The sequence below is a fragment of the Lissotriton vulgaris genome, chromosome 1_1 (assembly GCF_964263255.1).
Source record: "Lissotriton vulgaris chromosome 1_1, aLisVul1.2, whole genome shotgun sequence".
In the NCBI taxonomy this organism is placed as follows: Eukaryota; Metazoa; Chordata; class Amphibia; order Caudata; family Salamandridae; genus Lissotriton; species Lissotriton vulgaris.
Window position 1 is genome coordinate 947,956,726 of NC_141685.1, and position 25,531 is coordinate 947,982,256.

The following is a 25,531-nucleotide window of genomic DNA, read 5'->3' on the forward strand; positions in this document are numbered from 1 at the left end:
CCAGTAGTGGCCGTTTTTACTACACCCCATAGTTATCTGGTACAAATTGAAAACTACCTTCCACCTGTGCCATCATAATAATGAGATGTCCTAACATGCCCACTCCACCACATGCAAATAAAGGTCACTTTACCACAGAATCTTCAGTCTTGTCAAAACTGATATCCGAGAGGATGGAGGCAGATTCATCAATAGTGGACAACCTAAAAGCAGTGCAAGATAAAAAGTGGATGAGTCTTCATAGCTTTAACACCTACATGTATATGTGGATGTCTGATCTCAGCCACATCCACAGGTTTCTGGCAACTTGGGTTTAAAACTGAACCTGAAAGAAAACATTTTGCAGACTATGGTTGGCAGCAGAATCCGGTGTCAGCTACTTATGGAGCCACAATAAAAGGCAAAACTGAGAAACCTGAATTCTGCATTTGGTATGAACATAAAAATATTCACAGAGAAGTGTCAGATTCTACCCCAGAGTTCAAAGACTGTGCAGGCATCGCCACCCCTGTGAAAGTGTTTTAAAGGATTTGTATTACAGCCGCTTGACAAATACAAGGTGACAGAGTAAAGCTACGTCCTTTATTTGTTGGGACTTAAGCTACAGATTAACCTACACCAAAAATCAGAGCAGGTCTTGGAGTGAATGCAAAACCTTTTGCGCCCAGATCAGACTCGTCCAAAATAAGGCACCCTTAAGTGGATGATGAGAGATGAGAGATGATGAGAGATGATGCTCCATTAAACATAGGATACTAAAAGGGTTTGCAGGGCAGGGAGATCAGCTTACAGTAGCTGGCAAACACAGGATAGAATAGAGTTTCAAGCAGCAGCATCAAGTCAAGTGGTAGCCAGCTATTGTTTCTTGAAAATCGAGGGCAGTGATGGCCAGCCGAGGATGCACATTATCCAAGAGCGAGTACATGGATTTTAGTTGGATGTGCCAATGCTTAGCAATTGTCAATCAGCCTCAAACAATTCATTGACTGTCATTCTACTGAAGTGTTACTGATCAGTTTCTATTTAACTGTGTTTAAACATTTTTTGCACAAACTCGACTCCAGGGTATTAAAGCGATTTAGACGAGCACCAGTTATATTACACAAGGTCACGTTCATTTTTTAGGCAAGGGGAGATTGCTTATTTGTCCAGAATCACAGGATTTGGAGCCGACGCCAAGACTTATATCTGGTACGAAAACACTTGCCGTTAGGTCACATCCTTTTCCTTTCTTCTGTGAATCTGAACTAGTGATTGGCTGTGCTTTTACAAAAAAAAAAAAAAAAAATACATGCACACCTTTTTGCACCGTCCGATGAGCGAGTGCGGTTATTATTCAGGAACGCCAGAGCATTCTTCTGCTGCTCGCTGAGCTGAATGGAACCAGAGGCATCACACATTAGCAGCTCCCGAATCAGCTGGATCTGGCGCTCCTGCGATAAACATAAAAAGAATTAGGGGCGGCTGGACATCACATGATCCAAAAGAGGAGAGCTTCAGAGAAGAATCCTTGGGCTCGGGAGCCCCCCTAACTACAACCGCACCCCTAAGAGCTTCTCTAAACGCTGCAGCAAGACTCATCACTGGGTCAAAAAAACTCCCATATTACCCCTGACTTGAAAGCCCTGAACTGGTTGCCATTTGAAGCTAGAATACATCTGAAAATAGCCTGCATGACACACAAGGCGGTACATCTAAACTCACCAGGATACCTCGCTCAGAAACTGACAATCTCGGGAGGAGCTAGAAAGACCAGAGGCACAAACCATCTTCTGCTGAAACCTCGAAGATTCCGGAAGGAAAAAACATATAAGCGCTCCTTCTCGGGAATGGCGCCTAGGATCTGGAATTCTCTCCCGGCCGAAACCAGGCTTATCTCTTCCACCACACTCTTTAAAAATGAAGTAAAAGCTATCCTCATGGCTAAATACACCTGAACCACTATCTTGATCACTGTTAGTACTCTGCACCGATCTATACTACATGTTTGACCCTTTTGCTTATTTGTATTAACTGTTTATTACTCACAGGTTGGTTCTGTAACCGCATATTTGTAGTACTCTGTACTCATGTTGGGCTTAGCTGCCACCAATTTGTACTTATTGACCTATTGTTTTATCTTTTTAACCATGCTACCACATGTACTTCTCTTTGTAAAGCGCTCTGATATCTGCAAGGATCTTGTCTGCGCTATATAAAACTTTCAAAATAAATAAGTACAGTAACAACAAGATTGTTCAAAGAGTAAAGTAGTTTTTAAAATAGACAACTTTCCCCCTCATCAGATAAGTATGTCTGAAGGAGGTAGATTTGTCTTCATGGCTGTACTCACCAGTCGCTCACAGTCTGCCTCAGCACGCTGCCTCCGCTTGATCTCCACATCCACCTGATTACGAGCATGTTTCAGTTTCACCTCTAAGGCACTGCGCTCCGTCTCAGTCTTCATCAGGGCCTCCTTGGCCCTGCCTAGCTCTTGCTCAGTCTTTTGCCATTTCTTTCGGAATTCATCAAATGTCTTGGCCAGCTGGATAAACTCTGGAGCAGAGAAAAAGGGTGAACATTCAGTGATCCGAAATAGGACAAAGGCAGTAAAGGGAGCAGTCAATCCGACACAGACTGTTGCAGCAGATTTGCGACTCTGAAAAATATAATTTTATAAAAAGCAAGCAACCTCTTTTCCAGCCCTGTACATGCCACCTACCTGGCTCCAACCCGTTTCTTCCATATATACAGAGCCATCTTATTTGATACTTGTAACCGTGTTGATGCTGGAGCGCACTAAAAACTGCAAACCTACAACCCCAGTCTTAGACACTGAAAGATGGAGTGCAAGAAAATTGTATGCGTGTTTTCTCTCTATCTGGAACCATAAAGAACCCTGAGCTCACTAAACATGTGCACCCTACCACTTGCCTACTCTGATGACTTTGTCTGAACTACCATTTGCACAACCTCTTCACATCCGAATGCTTCTAGTAGAAGCATGCCACAACCCAACGTTGTTGTTCAAGTCATACTACAGCTTCCTTTAAACCCAAAAAACATTGGGATCATTCCATCCTGTAAGGATTATTTTTTTCTAGTAAGAAATTCCACATCAGCTGCATGACAGCAGTTCCAAGTGAAAACCCTTAAAACATAACCAACAGCTCTACTACAGTACCAGACATCTCTGCTAAACTGTACTGGAAAGATCCTCGAAGGGCGATAACAGGAGGGGCTCATTTAGTGTACATGAAAATGAAAAATTAAGGGAGGGACCAGTGTGTTCCTTTGTCTATCTCCTGGCTTACAGACCAACACACAGAGCCACTGGCATTCAACAGGCATGGACAAGTCATTAGCTTGAACCAGCCAGTTACATATCTAATAAATATTATACTGCAAGTCAATATCAAATTATGGCCTAAAGAACAGGAAATATTTTTAAAACCTTTTACAAATACAGTTGCAGCAGAACAAAAAAAAAAACAAAGAACACATAGAATTGTGTCAGATCAGAGCCTCAATGGGTTACACAACATAGAAGGAAGAACTCTGTAAGGTGAAACAGACCATACAATAAACATCTACATTTACTGCCAGATACTTTAAATACACTGATTACTATAAGAGCAACCTGTTCAAATCAGCCAGGAAGTGTATTTGGCAAAAATAATGGATTACTTGTACCATCATTCATGCAAATGCAACGCGCCTGCAAAAAATCCTTTCAAGAATAAATTCTCAGGACACCACTCCAATGCAAAATGTTCATGCTCACATGTCCACTATATTTATAATCCCCACTTCATGGGAAGGTGGGCAACACAGTTCAAGAGTACCAATAAGTCATCGATGTATTGCACCTGATAAGTTGTCACAGAAGACAGGTGTACATGTACAATAATTGCACTTGTATCTCACTTGTGCATTCAGGCGTGAGATGTACATATTTACATGAAATTGAAAATAGGACAGTGCTCATTTGTGTTCTTTTGTTTGCAAGAGCTCTTTTCAATGATCTTTTCACTAAATAGCCCCATCAAAAACATACAAAGTACCAAGACTTTCAACACAAGCTAATGAACAGACAATCACCACCCCAAAAAAAAACACTTACGGGGTTCGATGCCCTCATTTAGCACGTCCACCTGGCGGATCAGCTGCTCAAACAGATTGCGCAGATTCATCATGGTCGTCATCGCCATCTCCCTGAAACGTGCAGCGGACAGTCAGTTACAAACTCTCCGACTTGAGGGAAGCAGCAAGGCCACCGCTGCACATTAAAAAGTGTACAGTTTTAGTGAACATCTTGAGAACTAGAATTTCATCTGATTTCAGACTTCACAAAGGTCTGCAGAGTCTCGTGCTCTAAACATCAGTCTCTCTGCTGAGCACCATATTCCTTCTAGTTGACGAGGGTGAAATCTCTGAAGTACCCAATTTTGGGCAATCAGCCCGTTACACTGCCCTTTCTCACAAAGCACAGCAAGTGCCTTGGGCAGTGAGGTGAGACACGCTTGCAGACTAACTGAAGCTTGGCAGGTAGGAGTTAAATGTGAGAGAGCACTAGTCATAGCATTGCTTTGGTAACAGCTTTTTAAATCAATTAGGGAACGATGCGCACTTTTTTGTTTCTAAAGCAGGTGTTCTAAGCTTGGTAATTTGTATTTCCCACCAATGACACCACATTCTATACTTCTTAAACAGAACACATATACAAGATTCTAATACAAGTGTAACCTGCGGGCCCAAACAGCAAGCGTGTGAAATATAATATATATATATATATATATATATATATATATATATATAATAAAACCAAAAGACCCGTTTTCACGAAGTCCGCGGCCCATTCACAGATGGCGAGCAGAAACCGAGCAGGTCTGTCGGTAATCGTATCCACCACAGCAATTTTCTTCACAGAAAAGACTCGCACTTGGGATAAACCAGTTTTAATAAGCAAAGTTACGCATTTCAACAGCAAAGGCTGTCTTGATCACACAGTTTGCATTTGATACAGGAAGTCTGTACATAGGTCTAGGACACTGAAAAGGGACTAATGGTTTGATAACTAGTGTCCAGATCTAAACTTGGCGGCCATCTTAGAATGGTGAATATATATAGGTAGTATATAACATGTTCATATTCGACATATTTACATATATATGTACAATTCCCAAGTCTATTTGGAGACTCAAAAATAATAGTAAAATACTATTTACATAGGATTCATATATATATATATATATATATATATACATATACACACACACACACACACGAAATTCATATATACACAATTTAAACAAAATTGCAAACTTTGGCCAACACATCATATTCTTTCGACAGTGTCGTAGTAATGTAGCAGATGACTGGCCAAATGGTCTCCTATTGGCCAACAATATATATCAAACCATATGCGGCGTAGTGCCCAATTTATACCGAAATTGTACTTTTTCAATATATAGCAAAATGACGGAAAAAAATCTTAGCTGAACATAGTCCTACGTGTCATGTTGCATGTATTTAAAGATAGACCGAAATATATACGTTAAATGCCTATGAACTAGTCCCTGTGCCAACAAAGAGATCATGATCAAGACAGCCTTTGCTGTCGAAACGCGTAACTCTGCCTATTAAAACTGTGGTTTATCCCAAGTGAGTCTTTTCTGTGAAGAAAATTGCTGTGGGGGATAGATATACACACACACATACAATATCTGCTGTACTTATTTTTAGCTTATCTACACAATAATCTTATGTCGGGGCATTATGTATACTCTGCCACAAAAATATATCTGCTACACCAGCACTTTGCTTTTTATTGCCCTTCTTGCAATTTATACCAATTTGTAACGCCTAAAATAAGTAACACAATATTGTAATTCAATCTCATTTAATTTGTGAAATCCATAAATATCCAATGTGAAGGTGAGACATGAAATTTAATTTGGTGTTATGATTGGCACCCCACTTGCTCGCATTTACTTTGATGTTTTCTAGGGTATGAATTCATGCGACTTTCCCTTTCTGTAAAGGTGATGGGGCACAGTGCAGTTGTAATCCAGCTGTGACGAAGCCCCAGAGTTGGTGAAATGTGTTGCTGCAATAAACTATTGTGGAATTTGAGGTCTGCAGGTCTTTCTAGAGTCTGATTCCATGGCCATCTTTACGAGTCCTGTGCGCTTGCACTGATCCCGCTTGGTGGAAATGGTTTGGTTGCCACAGGGTGGAGATATATATATATATATATATATATAATAAAAATCATCGGTCCATTCTTCTAATCTAAAGCGGAGAAGTTATACAGAGTAGCAATATTCTAATCTGATCCGCAAAATCAATGATCATGGTAATATTGTTAAAGCAGATAACAGGGGAAATGTAGTCATTTGGCCTAGGCAGTTTTACTTTAAAGAAGCAGAAAGTCATCTGAATGACCCAACTTGCTATAGAAGAGCTTCATACAATGAATTATTCAAAGTAAAGGAACTGGTCCTTAAACAGTTGGCACAATGGAAAAGGGAGGGTTTGATTAGTAAAAAGGAGTTTTTATTCTTGAAAAGAGATCATCCTATCACCCCTACCCTTTATTTCCTTCCGAAAGTTCATCAATGTGTATGTATCTCCTGTTCCTGGGCGGCCGATCATTTCCGCTCAAAATGGGCTTTTGGAACCTATGTCTAAATATGTTGACTTTTTTTATTCCTGAATATGTGGAAGATCTCCCTTCTTACATTAGAGATACTGGCCATTTCCTGACGAAACTAAAGGAGGTTTCTTGGAATTCTGAGTGTTATTTTATTGTTATGGACATCTGCTCACTCTATACCTCAATCAAGATGGATTACATGCTATCCAACAGTTTTTATCAGATAGTGACATTAAATGTCATCAACACAACAAAATGTTAGTTAAAACGATTGAGACGTGCCTGAGCAATCATTTTTTCCTATTCAATAATGAGGTTTTTCAACAATTGCGGGGTATGGCTATGGGGGCATGTTTTTCCCCAGCTATGAGTGTTTACACGTAGGCTGGTGGGAGAAGCATGTTCTGGGTCACACCCCCGCTAGTGATGTTGAAACCGGTATCATCCATATGTGGCGTTTCATAGATGTTTTTATAATTTGGCATGGGTCTAGGGAAACGGCTATGAAATTTGTTGATGGCATAAATATCAATACACTTCATCTGAAATTTACTGCTATGATTAATAATGAGAGAGTCAGGTTTTTGGGCGTAGAAGTCTCTGTTATTAATAATGAGATTCACACTAAATGCACAGGAAAACAACAGCTGGTAACTGTTTTACATGCCTCTAGTGCCCATGCTTGTCACCTCATTAAAAGCATCCCCTATGGGGACTTACGAATCCAAAGAATCTGCAGCAATGAAACTGATTTAAATGAATGTTGGGATGAATCAGTTAAGAGATTTATGGCTTGAGGTTACAAACTATATGATCTAAAGGCAGCTATGAATAAAATGTACAAAATAAGTGAAGAACCTCCCCAGGCTACTATCACTGATGTGAGCTCTTGTAATACAGGTGTATCCCCCGTCAGAGATGATATGACAGTTAGATTGATTACCACTTACAGCTGTCATGAAAAGAAGGTTAGAAATATCCTCAAGTCCAATTGGCCTATATTGAAAACTGATATTACTTTAGCACCTCTACTTAGTGAGTCACCTAATATTACCTTTAGAAGGGCTCCCTCTATGAAGGATGCTCTGGTGAAGACAAGCCCTGAAGTTATTAAATCGTCTAATTGGCTCTATTAGATCTGGCTTTTATAAATGGTTCCTGCAAGGCGTCCAAATTTGAGGTGAATACCCTAGAATATCCGGATGCCTTCTTGCAGAATGTGTGTAATATCAAGGGGATGTTTACCTGTAAAACAGATCATGCTGTTTATGTTTTACAGTTAAAATATGTTGGGAGCACCAAGCTCCAGGTTCTCAATAGGATTTTGCAACATCTCCGGGCCATTGTAAACTCAGAGCCCAGCTACCCCGTAGCACGCCATTTTAAATTTAAATTAGTTTACCAGAACAATTTAAACGACCTGAAATACTTTGTAATTGACGCAGTTCCATGGTCTAAAAGAGGTGGAGCCAGGGAAAGAAAACCGATAGCTGGAGAGTCAATATATCTTACTTTTGGGATACCAAGAATCCCAAATGACCTGAATACTGGTGAGGATCTTTAGTTTTCTATAGGATTTTTTGAGAATTTTTTTTTCCCCTTAGGTCCTTTTTCCTGCATTGATCAGTTCATGGGGCAGGCGTGCCCCATTATTTTTCTTATTGCTCTATTTTATTTCTTGAGCCATATAATATAGGAGTTATTTCTATTTGCTGCTATATGAAAACTCTGTGCATTTTAAAGTGTCTTTGAGCCTGATTATTTTTATTTATTTCCTTTTATGCCTTACTTCGATCGGATTTTTAAACTGATTTTACTAGGCTCCTAGTTTTACTTGTTTTAAGTCGGTGGATGTGAGGTGTAGGGATTGGGTACTAATCGTTTGGCAGGGGGCGGCTTAATACACCTGTAGTCTGGTTGGCTTATCTGACATATGAGGAACGTTTTGTGGTCCATTCCATTTATGAAATTTGCGATATGTTTCACTAGTTTCTTACTATATCTGAATTTAGTTAAGATTGTGAATCACGTTTTCCGAATAATTATATTTTGCACATTAACTTGTACCGTACTTCTGGCAATATGCACTTTATGTTATTGGCGTCTGGCAACATATGTTTTACATATCCAGTATGATGTAATAACTGGATCCATGCATTCATTTATTTTTGAATTTTTATCTTACTTATTTTTTACTGTGGTATGGTTTTTCTTTGCTCTTGACTACTTGCATTTTAGTGATTTTTAACTATTTGGGATATTATCTATTGTAGTACATGCTTCTTATATTGCACTGAAGTGGGCACTTGCCCTTGATGTTTTAAGAATTGATTTATAATTATTTATAATTGTGTCTATTTAAAAAAATGTGCAATATATTTATTATGTAGAATTACAGTAACCCTATTTTGTGGTTTTAATTTCCAACTATAATTTTGCTGGCCGCATGGTAGAATAAGCTTTGAATCTATGGTTCCCAATAGTATTTTGTCACTTTTCATTGAAGTAGTGGGAGGAGTATTTGTCTAACCGCAAAGTATTTAAACACATATGGTCTCGGGCATGTCTTGTGATCAAGACCGGGGTTCCCCGGTTGAAACGAGTCATGCTGCTGCATAGGATAAATAAAGCACTGCATTTGTAAAAATAACCTATGAAGTGGGCCGTAACAGTTTTTTTGCGACACCATAGTCGTTTCCAGGATCGTGGAGGACATACATACATACACAGACCCTCCAGGATATCGCAATTTGAGAAAAAAATAAATAAAAATTGCGAAATCAGCAGTTTTGTAAAAATGCTGCGATTTTTACAAAACTGCCTGCGAAATCCGGCCCTTTCTATTGGCTCCATGGCTCTCGTCACCACGGAGCCAATAGAAATGGTCTCAGGTCAGGGCGGTCTCGCCCATGCATGTATACCCCCCTCACCCGTGCCTCACCTGTGTGCTGCCCTGCTCCTGACCCTCTTTCCCAGGATTTCGCAGCGGCTGCCACATTGCTAGGCGTTGGCAGGGACTGCAGACTACTTCGGTATGTGTAGCCCCCGGGCAAGTATTGGGCCCTGGGTCCAGTCGCGTGCCCGTGGGCCCAGGGGGAGTATTTTTTTATTTTTAAGTATTGGGCCTTGGGTCCCGCAGTGTGCCTGGTGCGCCCAGGGGCCACATTCTGTGGGAGCCTGCCACACATGGGACACGCGGCGGGCCCCGGGGGCACATTTTGGGCCTTGGGTCCAGTCGCGTGCCCGGTGTGCGGTGAGCCCAGGGGCCACATTCTGTGGGGGCCTGCCGCACATGGGGCACGCGGCAGACCTTTTTTTATGTTTAAAATATGTTTATTGTGCTGCACACATAGATAAAGAACAATATCATGCATTATCCACTAGGAGGCGTCAACATTCGGCCACCAGTGTTGATACAGCTTTTTCTACATCACAAACAGTGCGATCATGAGGGAGAGCCACAACACAGCATATATGTACCGGGGGTCTAGGCCAGGTTCAGAAGTGGGGCAACCCAAGCCCGTAGAGTTCAACCCGTAATGAGGGGAAAGGGACCCATGGTGTCAAAACGGTCCCAGAGCTGAGCCAGCCCCTACCCTCCAGTGCTGCTTGCCCCGATCCCTCCAGGCAACATAAGATTTCAAACTGCCCACCCCAACACCCGCCCCCCGCCCCTCGCCCACCCTCCACCCCGTTCCAGGTCCAAACCATACGCACTGTAGGTGCTGTTGAGTACTCTGTCGACTTCGAAACGAGATCATCCGGCAGCCGAAGAAAGACATTTTTTTTTTAAAAAAAATTTGGGCCTTGGGTCCTGTCGCGTGCCAGGTGTGCGGCGGACCCCGGGGGCACATTTTTTTTAAAAACTGGGGAGTTTCATAATTTGCAGGTAGCTGATCGTGCTCTTTTTTGTCCATTTTCTCCAGCCATGCAACCTTTGTCATAGTATTTTTTATTTGCGAGCACTTAGGGCCAGGATTGCTTGTTTTTCGGAAAACATTTTTGCCTTAGGTTTTCTCGACAATTGCAATGCCTTTTTCCCCCTTGAAACACATCTAACACCAAATATATTTGTAGGCGACGGACCATGCTGTTTTAACACTGTTTGCTCAACGCCGTTCGGCATTTCCCATTGCAGTTGTGGCCTAAAAGGTTTTCCAACATGTGTAGTGCTTCATTGTTGCATTCATTTTTAATCATTGATCCCCGGCGCTTTCTTAACTTACCATTCAACAATTGCCTTTCCCCCCCTTAAAATGCATCTAGTAATACCAAATCTATTTGTAGGTGACCTAACTGACTGCGCCACAAGCCCGGAATCTTCTGTATTCCAAGGGAGCAACAAGCCATGACAACAAAAGCAGGATGGAGAAGTTTCTGCAGCCTGTGAAGCACCGATCACATCTGCCTACCCAGATAACCGCAGCAGATCGGGCCAGAGACTACAGTACCGTGATGCATGCTGATGGTGGCGTGCTGTTTTGCAGTGTGTGCAATGTGGCGGTGGACCACATCCGGAAAAACACTGTGGATATGCATGTGCGGTCCCAAAAGCACTTGAAGCGCTGTTCAGATGCTTCTGACCCTCAATCTTCGCCAAAACGTGCACGTCAGATGACTGAACTCGCTATTCACAAAGAGTACAGCTGCAGGTGCCTCAAACCATGAAATTATAAGTGAGTGGGTCAATGTCTGCACAGCGCTGAACATTCCGCTGAGCAAAACCGACCACCCTGTGTTGCGCAAGTTTCTCCACGAGCGAGTACGGAATGGCGGAGCGATACCTGGAAGTCAGCAGCTTCAAGAATGTTATCTCCCAGAGAGATGTCTAGGAGCCAAGAACGAGCTGAAAGAACTATTAAAAGATGAGAAGATCAGTGTTATATTTGATGAAACACCAGATGTCGAAGGGAGGTGTGTATTGTATGCGTCGGTTGCAGTAGTCTCTCCGCAGGGTGCCCGTCAGATCCATACCCACCTGGTGGACAGTCTTCCTATCACAGTGCAACCATTGGACTGTAGCGCAAGCTGTTGTAAAGGTGCTCACAGAGTACAGCATAGACTTCCAGAACGCTATTTCCTTTAACACTGACAACGCGGCATACAACACGGTGTTGAGGAATCTGTATACATACTCCATACACATCATCTGCTTGGCACACATAATGAATCTTGTTGGAGATCTTTTACATGGCCGGTAGCAGAAAGAAAAGGTACCTGCACCATCTTGCTGAGAACCATGGGATGAAAGCACAGGTGGCACCTGACCCTTGCAGTACCCGCTGGAATTCTTGGTTTGCTGCTGTCCAGTACCACTGCAAGCACTTTGAGGCCTGTGCTGGGTTTGTTGAGTCTGAGATGCAACTCAGCAAGTCTCCCCCAGATTCCCTTGAAAACCTACAGAAGATTTTGAACAGCGACCAAAGAAACTGCATTAAAGTCCAATTGGACATTGTGGCAGAAAAATGCCAAAGCATTTTAAACCTGATGGAGTTATTCCAGAGTCAGGCACCAGTGACCATGAAGGTATATGATTATTTGGAGGACCTCCACATGAACCCAACAAAATTCAGTCCTCACTGTGGAGTCACTACAACCATTTCTACAGACCCCTGCAGGAGCAAAATTAAGTCTGGCATAGCTTAATGAAGCTTTTAATCATTCACTGTAAAAGGTGGGCAAATACATGGGGGAGGCCCAGCCAGGCATACAATTCTTGAAACAAGTGAGCCTTTTCAATCCAGCGCGACTCTGCATCCTGCCTAATGAGAAGAGTGCATATTCAGCTATCCCTGGTTTGAGCGAAGTTCCCGATCAGGAGCTTCGACTCTACTTTGAAAATGTAGGCCCAGAAGCAGTGCAGGCATCTGTTTCTGGAGTGATTGACACTGACTTCTTTTGGCGTGGGCTGGCTGACCGCATTCCAGCTCTTTCCCAACTTGCAGCTGTGTACAAGGACTGTGTGGCCAGTTCTGCAGATGCTGAAAGGAGCAACAGCATCTACAAAATTATTCTGTCATCCAGACGACTGTCCCTGTCAGAGCAATCCATCCGGGCATTATTGTTTTTGCATTATGACCAGCAGCACAATACTGGGCAAGATTTGGAGTGCTCAGAAGAACTGGACGTACATGGTCAAGATTAGCATGCCAAGCATACATGTTCCGTGGCCATTTATTCAGTAACAAGTCATGTCCTATATGTAGCCTTTTAACCAAAACAAATGGCATGAATTGTAAATAAACAAAATATACATAGCTCCATGTTGTAAAATAACTCAAACAATAAGATATCTGTGTTTGTTGGCGGAAAAAAAAAAAACACAAAAAAAAAAATGCTGCTGAATTTCCTGATTTGTGCGGCTAAATTTACTAATTCATGCCGCTATATCCTGGGGGGGCTGAATATGAAAATTATATATATACACACACACATTTCCCACCATCACCAAAAACGCATGGGGAAAATATGCTCCAGGATACTAAGATCTCATGGGACAGTAAAGTACAGACTTTTGCTTTTTTGTATGCTACCATTTCCCAGTCTATACACAATATTGTTATGCTCTACGAAAACGGTTGGCGTCTAGTATCTTGTACAATATCACTTTATTATCAAAAATAGTTCCTGTAAATACACTCTGCATCTTATAAGAGAATAGGGTCTACCTTTTTTTTTTTAATAGATCAAGTGCCCCTTAAACAGAGACTCCAGAGCATGAACATGACACACTGGAGGGAAAGAGGGACACAGAGTCCGCTAGAGACAGACACAGTTGAAGTTGTGTTGAGTATAGTAGGAGCACCCTTGAACCAGACAAAGACTGCTATATGGGACTGGACAGCAGGAACAGTGAAAGAGCAACATAATTAGGGCTCCCCGTTTTCACTGATTTTTAGGTCTCGCCTAGGCAGCGCTTTCGCGGCCTCTTCGAAGTGTGTTTCACTATGAATATGGGCTTGGAGGACCTCCCTTCTTTTCAATTGGTTCCTCTTTCAGTCCTTTGGAAATGTCGGATTTTGTTTAGTGGATACGTTTAATAGTCCCTCCTTTTGTATCCTCCCATGAGGTCTGCTCGTTACATGCTTTGTAGCTCGTGATGCTATGTAGAGAGCTTCTAGAGCACTCTTATTTTGTTGGCATGCCTCTGCTGAACGGGTTCTGTTTACTTAGCTTTCACAGCTTTATTTGCCCTGTTTTCAATAACTCTCCCTGTGACACCACCCACCCCCTCACCTCTCCCACAACACTGCTTGCCCACCTCCACCACCTCTTCAGGATTGCTCTTTTTTTTCTCATTTAAATGTCTACATTTATGTAGCGCAGGGGATAAGTGATTTTCCCACATTTACAAAATGTTGAGCCAAGGCTCGAACACTGATCCCCAGCACCCAGTTGGCAGGTGATGTCAGAGCACGTGGTCAGCTGCTATTGGCTGCTGACAGGCTACAATGGGAGGCAGAGGCAGTGGCAGCAGCCAGCTTACTGTAGTGCTCCAGGGCAGTGCATGCTGAGAAGGGAGCTGCAGTAGATCAACTTGTGCCCAATGCAACTGGAGTGGAGCCGTGTGGAGGAGGTGGCACTGCTGCCCTGATGAGGACCTGCATCGGACGCTTGCGAGGTACGTTCAATGTGACCTCCTAGTCATGCTTTGCACCCTATGGTGCCCTTGTAGGGGCATCTGGTATCTATCACTGCAGAGTCCAGGCAAGAGCTGTGGGGTGGACTTCTAAATAGCGCTAGGACTTGTTTTGTAAACACTGCTGGCTCCATGTCCAGCAAATAGTCAGTGCCAGGGCGCATGGGCTGCAAGTGCCTGGCATGAGGTAGCCAGAGATAAACAACATTCTCCCCCTTCAGGACAGACCCTATATACTGATATACATATATAATCTGAGAGCCTGAGCCTCTGGGGAGAACATTCTGGTGGGTGCTGGCGCCTGATTGGCTGTATTTTGGACTATACAAAATGACTATGATAGTCATAGATGGGAAGTTTTTGCCTACTGTACCATTGGCTGTTTTACTTCCTGGTTCATTTCTATTGGTATTACTATATATTTATAGCATTTTATTGCTTTTTTATGTACCGTGGGACTCCCACTCCGACGACGGGGAATGATTCAGGCATGTGAATCTATGAAAGACACCCCTAATACTGGAGAAACAACATTCTCCCCCTTCAGGACAGACCCTATATACTGCCCTTCATTGCTGCTCCTTCCCAAACCTTTCCCTGTACCCCATTTCGAATTTGTTCTATGGATAAATTCTTGCATGTGGGATCAGGAATTGGCAGTCCCGTCTTACTGCACTTTGACACTTTGTCTTTAGTTTCCTACTACCTAAAAACAAGGAAGCGCTTTCAATTAAACCAAACATGTGTATTACGTGTGGGAAAATCGCTATGTTACCTCATCTCTTCTTCCAATACTTAGCCCAATAAGTGCTCCCTTCACACCTCCCCTTAGACTTCTGACACATACCACTTTTATTAATCACATGTTCAAACTGTGTGATCCTTGCCAAATTGCCCATCATCCCTTTGTCCCTGTTCTCTGACAAACATTGGACTCCAGGAGTGCTTAGAAGCAATCTGTATACCTGTATTAAACAGCTCTATATGGAACAGTACTGTTACATTGGCAGTTGCTGCTCGAATCACAAGCTACTGGTGTAACAGCATATCAGACAAGATTAGATTAGTGGCCTTCATTCAACTTTTGTTTTTATTATTTTTCAATAAATTTGCAGTTTACAGTGCATCTGTTGTTGGGTAAATAGTGTAAATACTGCTCAGTTTGTAACTTTACAGAGATAGAACACTCATTATCAACACTTATAAAGCGCAACTAACACCCTACGGGTACCCTGGCGCTGTGAAAAGGATGTCTAGCTAAGCGAAGATACAAATTGAATGCTGTTACCAAATTAAAAGATTAACAAGATGTCAGAGGGCATACTTGAGAATAAAGCCATGCCTTTATCCTTTTTCTGAATGGCAGTAGATCACCCATTTGTCTAATATACGGTGGAAGTTTGTTCCAGAGGTGTGAGGCTGCCGTACTAAAAGCCCTACCTCCTAATTTAATTTTCCTGACTCTGGGCACCTTCACAAGATTAGCCGAAGAGGAACAAAGCATTCGGGGGAGGGGTGTCCATACCATGAGAATTTGTCCTGCAGTGATTTGGGTCCGAAGCCATGCAAGGCTTTGAACACTATACACAATGCCTTAAATTGTATCCTCTGCGAGACTGAGAGCCAGCGCAACTCAGAGTACCCGAGAGGCAGAAGAGTGGTGTGATTTCATCAATGCCAGCTTGGCCGCTATAGTCTGAATTCTCTGTAATCTCTCGATCAAATACCTTGGTGATTTCAGGAGCAGGGCATTACAATAGTCCAATCTACTGAGGATAGGGCTTCTAACTATCAGTGTTTTAGCCTGTTTTGAGAAAATCAGGAACATTTTCCGAAAAGATTTTCAAGTGTCTGTTTATTATCAACATGACTCCCAAGTTGCATACCAAGTTACTGGGAAGCAGTGGAAGTAGGCCAGAAATCAAACTGGAATGTAGGGGGAAATTCTACCAACTGCACAATGTAGGATCTCTGTCTAGTCAACATTAAATGGAAGAGAATTTTCTCTAAGCCAAAGTGCTGTGACCTGCAGACAGGCATGGAAGTCTTCTAGGGATACCGATTGCTCACCCTCTAGAGATAAGCGGAGTTTCATCTGCGTAGTTCACAAGATTAATGTTATGAGCCCTTATAACAGCAAGTAAGCGCTCATATAGATGTTGTATAATATGGGACTAATCGCAGATCCTTGTGGGACACCATGCAGAGAGTTAGAAAACTTGTAGCGTAATGGGGGAGGGCTACTGCCTGTTGTGTATTAGATAGATCTGATTGAAACCACTTTAAGGCAGAGCCCACAACCCCCACCTCATCAAGTGTGGACAGAAGAACCTCATGGTTTACCGTATCGAATGCGGCAGACAGGTCAAGAAGAATCAGTATAGCGGACTGCCCCCTGTCTGCACGCATACGTAGATCGTCCTAGACGGTCACCAGGATTGTCTCCGTTCCATGGGCCAGGCAAAATCCAGATTGCACCATGTCCCGAATGTTGTTGGTTTCTAAAAACTGGGAAAGTGCTTCACTGACTAATCGTTCCAAGATTTTAACTGGGTATGGTAGAAGGGAAATAGGTCTGTAGCTTTTTGGACAAGCCGGGTCAAGTGATGCTTTTTTCAGGAAGGGCTTAACCAACGCCTGTTTCCAGCAAGTTGGCACAGATCCACTAGTCAACAATTGATAGCAAATTTGCCGAAGTACCGGGAAGAGCTCAGGGGCCAGCTCCTTCCAGATGTTATGTGGAAGCGGGTCCAGGTGGGGAATCCTGAAGAGCCCCCCCTTTTTAGGTTTCGCTGGGGAACGGAGCCTTTAGGCTCCGCCTCCAGAGAAATCTCTTGATTGCAGTAGTGACTCTGGAATACGCCCCCCTGTCCCATTGGCTAGCTCCATAAATGGAGGCTAGCCATTGGAACAGAGAGGCGTCCGTCATGGCCGGAGGAGACTCGGGGGCGTTCCCGAGATTCTTTGGCTTTTGGCTACGTCATGATACGTCAGCCAAAAGCCGGGAACGCCCCCGAATCTGGTCCGGCCGGGCCGTGCTTGCTGCTGTCCTGCCTTACTCTGTGTCCCTCCTCCCGCCGTCCCCCCTCCCCCCTGTCCTGTGCACGTTTCCCCTTCCCCTCCCACAGAAGCAAAACAACCCTTGTGTCCCATTGTCTTTGCAGCATTCCCTCCCCTCCCACAGCAGATCCCCGCCTCCCGAGCCGCAGCTGATCCCCGCTCTCCCCGCCTCCCTCTCCCCTCCCACAGCAGATTCCCGCCTCCCTCTCCCCTCCCACAGCAGATCCCGCCTCCCTCTCCCCTCCCACAGCAGATCCCCGCCCCCCGAGCCGCAGCCGGTCCCGATGCCGTTGTAACACGGCCTCCGCTCTCCCCCTCCCCTCCCACAGCAGATCCCCGCCTCCCCCTCCCCTCCCACAGCAGATCCCCGCCTCCCGAGCCGGCCAAAAGTGCCAGAATGCAACCGGAACCTTAGAAGGCCAAAAACACAGCACACATGTAGCAACAGGCAACAATAGAAAATGAGGGCACAATTCAAGCCTAGTTTTGTCATTGCGCCGAAGATGGCGCCGGGGCCCGTCGACTTCTCGTTGCTCCAAGAAGTCCAGGTGAGTGCTCTGCCTTTTGATTACCCTTTCCCGCCCCCCTCTCCCCGTGTGTCCGTTCCCGCCCCCCCTCTCCCGCTGTTGGTGTGCTTTTTCCCGCCCCCTCTTCCGCTGTCCGTTCCCCCCCCCCCCCCTCCCGCGGTCTGTGTCTCCGGCCCCTTGTAAATGCTTGTTTATGTTTACGCTCATTCAGAGCGTCCCTTTTGCCTGCTTCCAGACTCCGGCTCTCGTTACTACGAGACTCCACTTCCTATACCGACACCCCACTTTTTAGGACAGTTGCCGCTCTAGTGGTTTCTGAGGGTTGTTTTTTATCACTTCCGCCTGGCATTTTCAGTGTCCATTACCCGGGACACGAGACGCCAGACTAGACTACAGACACACAGCTACGAGAGCCCAGGTAAGTGTTGGGTTCCGTGGGATGGCCGCCCGAGGATTAACCTCAGCCGTGAGGAAAGTTATTGATTTCCCTCCGTTTTACCCACGTCTTGTCTTAGGTCTCCATAGCTTTGGACTTATCCGTCCTATGACCACAAGTCTTCAATCCTACTATTTGTTCTACATACGGTCCATGATCGGTTTAGATTACCCACCGGCCCTGCGGTGAGTATTGAACCTCAATAAATACGGGCATTTTCGTATTTTGTGCCGCACTGTCTTATCCTTTCACAGAATTTTCAGGATCCCTTCACTTAATCGACAGGTATGAAGGGTAACACCCCCTTTCATGTTATTCACGACGCAAGTCTAACCCACATGTTCTGTCTGATTTTTCTGGCTCACTCCTCTCCTTCATTTCAGTCTGTGGCTCTACTCTTTCCTCAAATACTTGTTTGCCGTGCTGATATATGAAACATGGATTGTGCATGGGTAGCTGGTCATTGTGAGGTACCATTTTCTGTTTATACATTTCACTCTTGCATTACGCTCTGAATATCCATTCAGGTTACTTTTGGATTACATGTTTAGAACTCTAGCAATTCCCACACTTGTGTTTGCCAGCATGCTGTTTCAATTTCCAGCACTTCCACATTTATTTTGTTTTTAAGACCTCATCCAAACCTTTTGATAGACAAAATTTTCATCTTTACTTAAACCGTACCAGGCCCATGTGTGTAGCAAGCATATTTGTCTTTCATTTAATGCCCTTTTGTGTTTTTTCTGCATGTCGAACAATGTCACTTGGAAATGGCCTAGTCGGCGCAGGCTTCATCCACCATTATAACTGCATACATGATTTTGATTTCTTGTATATGTGTGGTTTCCCTCCAGACTTTGGCAAACACGTTTTGATAACATTCATAAAGGGTTCTTTATGGCTGAGAGAGGGACGGTAATTTCCTGTTTGTTCTTCGGGCCTCCCCCTTGTGTTTTTCACTTTCGCACAGCTACCCTGCTTGAGGCTTACTTGCTCCCCAAAGGCTGCTTCCTGTCGCGTGGATCAAAGTTGCGCACCCGCCCAAAATGCCCACGGTTCCCCCTGAAAACGAAGCATGCAGTGTTTGCTGGCCCGGTGATTGTGCCACTTTGAATGCTGATAGCAATCAGTATGAACTTTCCTATTGCTGATGTAATGATGATGAATGCCGTGACACTGCTGCTTCAGACAGCTCTTCCCTGAGGATGCAAAGAACGTGTTAACACTCACTTCGATTGATGTTTTTCACCTGCTCCTTTCCAAATGTGTCTATCACATGTGCTCCTTGCCCTCTCTCTCCTGTCTTCTCTCACACTCTTGGCTTCACTCTCCATCTACCTCCCCATTTTCTCCTCACTCTCTATCCTTCTCTCTTTATCTTTCCTTTTTGCACACTCTCTCGCTCCTGCCCTCCTTCCTGCTTTCTTCTTCTTTCCTGTCTTCCCTATCCCTTCTGCCTTCTCTCACTCTATTCCATCTGCCCTCCTTCTTGCTTTCTCTCTCTTCTGCCATCCCTCTCTCTTCTGCCTTCTTACTCTCTCCTGCCCTCCCTTTCCAGCTCTCTCTTCTGCTCTCTCTCACCTTCTTGTCCTCCATCCCTCTTGTTCTCTCTCCTTTCTGTTTCAATCTCTCTTCCTTTTGCCCTCCCTCTACATCTCACATTCCTGCCTTTCACTCTCCATCTACCTCCCCATTTTCTCCTCTCTCTATCCTGCACTCCTTAGCTTTTCTTTTCACTCTCTCGCTTCTGCCCTCCTTCCTGCTCTCTTCTTCTTTCGTGTCCTCCCTATCCCTTCTGCCTTCTCTCACTCTATTCCCTCTGCCCTCCTTCTTGCTCTCTCTTCTACCATCCCTCTCTTTTCTGCCTTCTTACTCCCTCCTGCCCTCCCTTTCCACCTCTCTCTTCTGCTCTCTTTCACCTTCTTGTCCTCCATCTCTCTTGTTCTCTCTCCTTCCTGTCCTCTCCTCCTCTAGCCATCCTTCTCCTACCTGCCCTCCCTCTCCTTTCTGCCCTCTCTCACACACTCCTACCTTCCCTCCTGCCCTCCCACTCCTTCTTGCCCTCCCTCTCCTTTCTGCCTCTTTTCCTTCCTGCCCCCTCTTCCTTTTGACCTCTCTTCCTTCTTACTCCTGCTCTCCTTAACTTCTATATCTATCACTTCTTCTCTTGCACTCAGTCTCCATCTCTCTCCTTCTTGCCCTCTCTCTCCTGTCTTCTCTCACACTCCTGTCTTCACTAACATGCTTTAGGAAATAAAGTGTATTCTAATTCACTGTGCATCTGTAACTAATTGCATTATAAATGCAATCCATATTTCTGTGTAAAGTAAAACACATCAACGTTTTACACATAATTCAAAGAAGTTAGAAAAGACCATTTGTCAAAAGCAATACCAAAAGCTCAAACTTTAACAAAGGCGAAACCATTGCATTGTAAATGCTTGTTATTGAATTCTTCCACAGAAAGTTTCTTAAAGTGAACTAAGGAATAAAATTTATCCACACGTGCCCGTCTTATAGACGGTGATTCCTTGGGCATATTGTCCATTTTAAGTCAGTCAATCAATAATGTTGCTAATCTTGTCCAAAAAAAAAAAAAGGTCGCTAGACTATCACAAAATCCCGGGCTGGGAACAATCTCATACTTTGAGCAATCTGGATTGATCATATCATCTACTATCCTAAAAACACTTTGAGTAATGTTTGGTGCCTTCAGAATAGTATCTGCAAAAAACACTATTTTTGCTACAAGGTATTTGTTCTTTATACTCCGCTATTGCCATCCCTGAGAAAAAATGTTCGTCTGCGTATTCACTACGCCATTTCCTTTCCACTTGCTTACAGCCCAGTTTCAGGTTTCTCAATTTCATTAAACCATGGGGCTGACGGTCTCTCCAATTTTTTATGACTTAACCAGGGCAACTTGGTCCAGCCTAGTGTTCATTTGATTTACATAATTTTCTTCCACCTGCTTATTTACATCAGAAAGCTCATAAAACAGAAATATTGAAGATACCATTGCCTATTTCAAGAGACCCTTGCAGTCCCTGCTTTGAAAGTTCCTGACTTCCTTAAAGGTCCTTTTATTCATCCTGGGGTTATATAGCTGAAAAACGATCAGATTATGGTCCAACCAACACACCAGTAAGACGTCTACTGTTCCCATTGTCGGCTCATCAGAAAACACTAGGTCCAGTATGTGTCCGCCCTGAAGTGTATGCTCAGTAACCCATTGTTGTAAATTTAAATTTCCACATTGAATAAGATTATGATATCCCGAATCCAAAATCCTGTTAGGCCACAAATTAAAATCCCCCACAACAAGCAGTCTGGAGTGGGTCAATGCCAGATTGCTTAGGACTTCAATTAGCCCCTGCTGTAATTAGACTGGCTGTTCCAGGTCTATAGCGTACTATACCAGTCAGTACTTCCTTTATAAGGAATATCAGAAGTTCAATGCCCTCTAGGTCATCAAAATCAAAAGGAGAGAAGTCCCAAATTTCTTTGAAAATGACCCCCACACTGCCTTCTCTGCCACTGGGTGGAGGCTTATGGAAGGCTTTATATGCAGGTGGGCAAGGCAATCCCTGTTCCAACTCTGATCCAGGGTGTGTCCACGTTTCGGTCACGAACACCACATCTAGTTCATACATTTCTATTAACAGTTGAGTTTAAGTGGTGCTAGGGCAGGGATCTGACGTTAAGCAATCCACATCTAAGGCTACCTTTTCTTGCAATGTCAGATTCAAGCCCTGCAGTCTCTTCTAGCTTGAACCTGCCTCTCCTACCCCCTGCTGCCCCAATCTCACGTAGCGGTTCCATGGAATAATAGTACCTCCTGTCTCCAGCTCCGGCTTTCTTCAAACGGGCAGCATGACTGACGCTGTGCGTGGTCTGTGCGCGGACGGGCACAGACAGGCTTGACTTTGGAGCGTCCACGCAAGCGTGTCACTTTTATGGGTGAGTAGAGAGGAGAAAGTAGGACTGTTGACCTCTGAGTAAACGGGTCCACTCAGACAGGCACCGTGAGGTTAAAGGAGCCGGTAGGAGTACTTTGGTTTTAAAAACAGCCTATCATCGGACACTTCAGGCTGTTATATCAATTACAGACTGCTTGCGTCCATAACGGTTCTAGTATCGTAGCACACAGACAACGTATGCATTACTTGTATAACATGAAACGTTGAAACCCAGCGCCTAGAGCCTTTACAATAGGGTAATACTTTTCCCTGTGCGCCACCCTCACAGTACATTAGTGGCCTTCGTATGCAATATCGCTAACAGAAGATCACCTCAGTGCCACAAACAAAGGTTGCCATCAGTAATGTAAACAAGCATTGGCATAGCCAATCGGTCTCGCCTTTGGAACCTTATAAGTGTTTAGCCATACAACAGTTGATGTTGTTGCACCAAGGATATTGTGCTGCATAACTAAATACTTATAATATCCCAAAGGCGAGAATGGACAGCTGCGGTAATGTTAGGGGGATGACCTGCACCTCCTATTTTACAATGGGAGCATGCATTCCCCTCGGAATACATGCTCCCACTGTAAAGTACAGGAAGGCGACCGAATAGTGTTCGGGTAGCATCCTAATTAGTCAGTGGGGACAGACAATCGGGTGTCGGTCGGTCCCCTGACAGACGATGTTAAGCACAGTAAGCGTAGCCAGACATTGTAATGACGTCCATAATGTACACCTAGATGTAACTCAATTAGGAAATGGCCAATAGCCTAGATATGAGAATAGATCTACACGTTCTTAAATCCACTAATGTAAATGGTCTCCTCCATGTGTTATCGTTAATTTGACGAACTAAAATAAAATACACTGATGGAACTCTCCAATTTCAGTGCTAGAGATCTCTTATTTAGCCAACAGTGAATCAATGATCTACTTCCAACTGAAAAGGGGTCTCTCTTATTCCCATAGCTAATGCATGTCTAGGTTGCACAGCTTTATTTATTTTTTTAACTAACTTTTTTGTGGGATACCAGAAGACCGTCACTGCCAATTGAAGAAGGTTCTTTGGGGGCTGCAAAAGCAGTTTTACATACCATTGTTGTTGAATTTTATTTTCAGGCAGTCCAATAAAAACTAAGTGTTCTCATCACTCACAAAGTGAATGAGCAAATCAAAAGCAAAAGACACGCTGCTCAAGTGCATAAACGCCCCTCATTTGAAACTGCTAGCTTTTTCATATTTCTCAATCTAAAAAAATTGATCCCTACTACAGATGTTTGATCATTCATCCTGCAGATCCCGAGCTACCCGCCCTCTTACATCTATACCTTCCAACCCTACTCGTTTTGGGTGGTAGGCACTGCCTTTTAGTCCGACCTATAAGTTTCGATTCTTCTAATAGATACATTAAACCGCCTCCTGCTGATCTGCCAGTTCATCACATAATTGAAATAACACCTGCTCTATGAGCGATTAGGGCGTTACTGCAGGGAATGGGAAATGGGTAGCCCTCGCACAGAAGACCACCCCTTTTCTGAGCAGGATTCCCGTTTCTGAAGTGGGTGACAAGTTGAGGAAGGGGCGCAGTGATGAATAGGAGAAGATTGGGGCACTCGCGGTTATCACAGGAAAACATAGTAGAACAGGATGAAGGGATGATAGGAAGTAATTAAATTTAAAAAAGGTGAGGCTGGATGATGTGGTGAGGAGATAAAGCCCCCCCCCCCCCCCCCCCAAAAAAAAGGTGCCTGGAAAATGGGGGGGGGGGGGTAGCTGGAAAGGAGAGGTGTCAGATAAAGGCGGAAGAATCTGCGGAGGGAAAGAAAACCCTCAGAGAGAATAGAGAAGATCGAGTACATAAGTAAACCGGGTTAGATGGGTCAAAAGGAATGAAACTCTCCGAGAGCAGACTATAGGGCACACTGAATAGGAGATAACAGAGAAAGAGGAAGAAGGGCCAAGGGAGGGAGAAAATAAAATCCGAGACGAACTAAGAGGAAGTGGGTAAACAACCCCTGGGAGCAGATGGCAAGACTGGTGTGGTTGTGGAAAAAACTGGGGGAGCAGGGCAGAGAAAAGAACGAGGAAAGACTAGAGTGCTATGGAATAAGAGAGAAGGGTGAAGGGAGGGAGAGAAACTAATAAGGCACAGGGGCGGGGAGAGAAAAATAAACAAAAAAAATGGAAGAGTTGTAGAGAATAAAACGGCACTTGGGTTACAAATCTCTTGATTCTTTTATCGGTTCATGTCCCTACGCGTGTAATTTGATTTCCGATGACAGCATCGTAGCGTCAATGGTTCAATTATGTCAATAACAGCTACGTTAGCATTATGGAATGACAGGGTTTAGAACTTAATATCCTACATCCTTAAGCCATAGAATGTAGGTACGTATGTACCTCACGCCTTCTTCCGGATCCCCTCCATTGATCACCCATTCTTCAGGTTCTCCACATCCTCACGTGCACCTCCACACCTAATACCCTCCAGTTCTCAGCAATGCCCCTCCCCTCCTTCAAGTGCTACACATGAATTCTTCATACAGTATTTCAGATCCACCTTCTAGGCAAATCTCACGCCAAGCAAGTATTTTTGCAGCTTCCCTAATTCGAATCTGTGAATGTCATATCGCCCCTCCTCCCGCAGCTCCCCACAACACAGTTTCATTCAAATACCCAACATCAACCACTATGACTACAGTAGTACAATCTTCCGCAGCTTCACACACAACTCACCCCCCTCCCCGGGAGCACCGGGTTAGGTCTCCGTTTCTGCGTCTGGCTCGCTCCCCGTTCTTACATCCGGCTCCGCGCGCTCGTCCTGTAAACCCCCTTTCTGCGGTAAGTAAACGAACTCAAACATGAAGCTGCGCGCCTGCCTCCAGGTTTGAAAACTCACTTTTGCCCAATCCGCGTGCACTTCCGGTTAGTAGCCATGGAGAGATCTTGGCTTCCTCTACTCCTCCGCAGGGCAATAGAAACTGGCATTCATGGACACAGTGAAAGGACTACTGCACAGAGCGAAACGCTGCGATACTTTATTTATTCGTTTCAACAGCTATTGTGAAATGCCGCAGCCCGAGTCACATGAAGGAAAATATTACTTTTGCTACGGGCCAAACAATTTTTCTCGCATAAGTCATTTAATTAAACAATGTTTAAAAATTGAGCCATACAAAAGTAAACGTAGTATTTTTTTTTAGGTTTTTGCTTTTCGGTTTGCTGAACATTTGAGTCTTTACTGTATCAGAACGATATCCGAATATT

General features: G+C 44.0%; 1 protein-coding gene across 6 annotated transcripts in view; it reads right to left on the bottom strand.

Annotated features, from left to right (window-relative positions):
* Positions 1-25,281, bottom strand: part of RACGAP1 (Rac GTPase activating protein 1) — a 44,092-nt gene extending 18,811 nt beyond the window's left edge. The window contains exons 1-5 of one of the 6 annotated variants that reach the window (XM_086959283.1): positions 25,164-25,281; positions 4,103-4,194; positions 2,333-2,535; positions 1,300-1,433; positions 134-203 (exon numbers count right to left, since the gene is read on the bottom strand). In XM_086959283.1, the coding sequence (XP_086815409.1) occupies positions 134-203; positions 1,300-1,433; positions 2,333-2,535; positions 4,103-4,194; positions 25,164-25,252 (588 nt within the window). In that variant the 5' untranslated portion in view covers positions 25,253-25,281. Of the gene's footprint in view, positions 1-133; positions 204-1,299; positions 1,434-2,332; positions 2,536-4,102; positions 4,259-25,000 lie in introns of all 6 variants that reach the window. The other 5 variants (XM_086959277.1, XM_086959293.1, XM_086959301.1 and 2 more) reach the window with 5 other exon arrangements.
* Between the last annotated feature and the right edge of the window lie 250 nt (positions 25,282-25,531).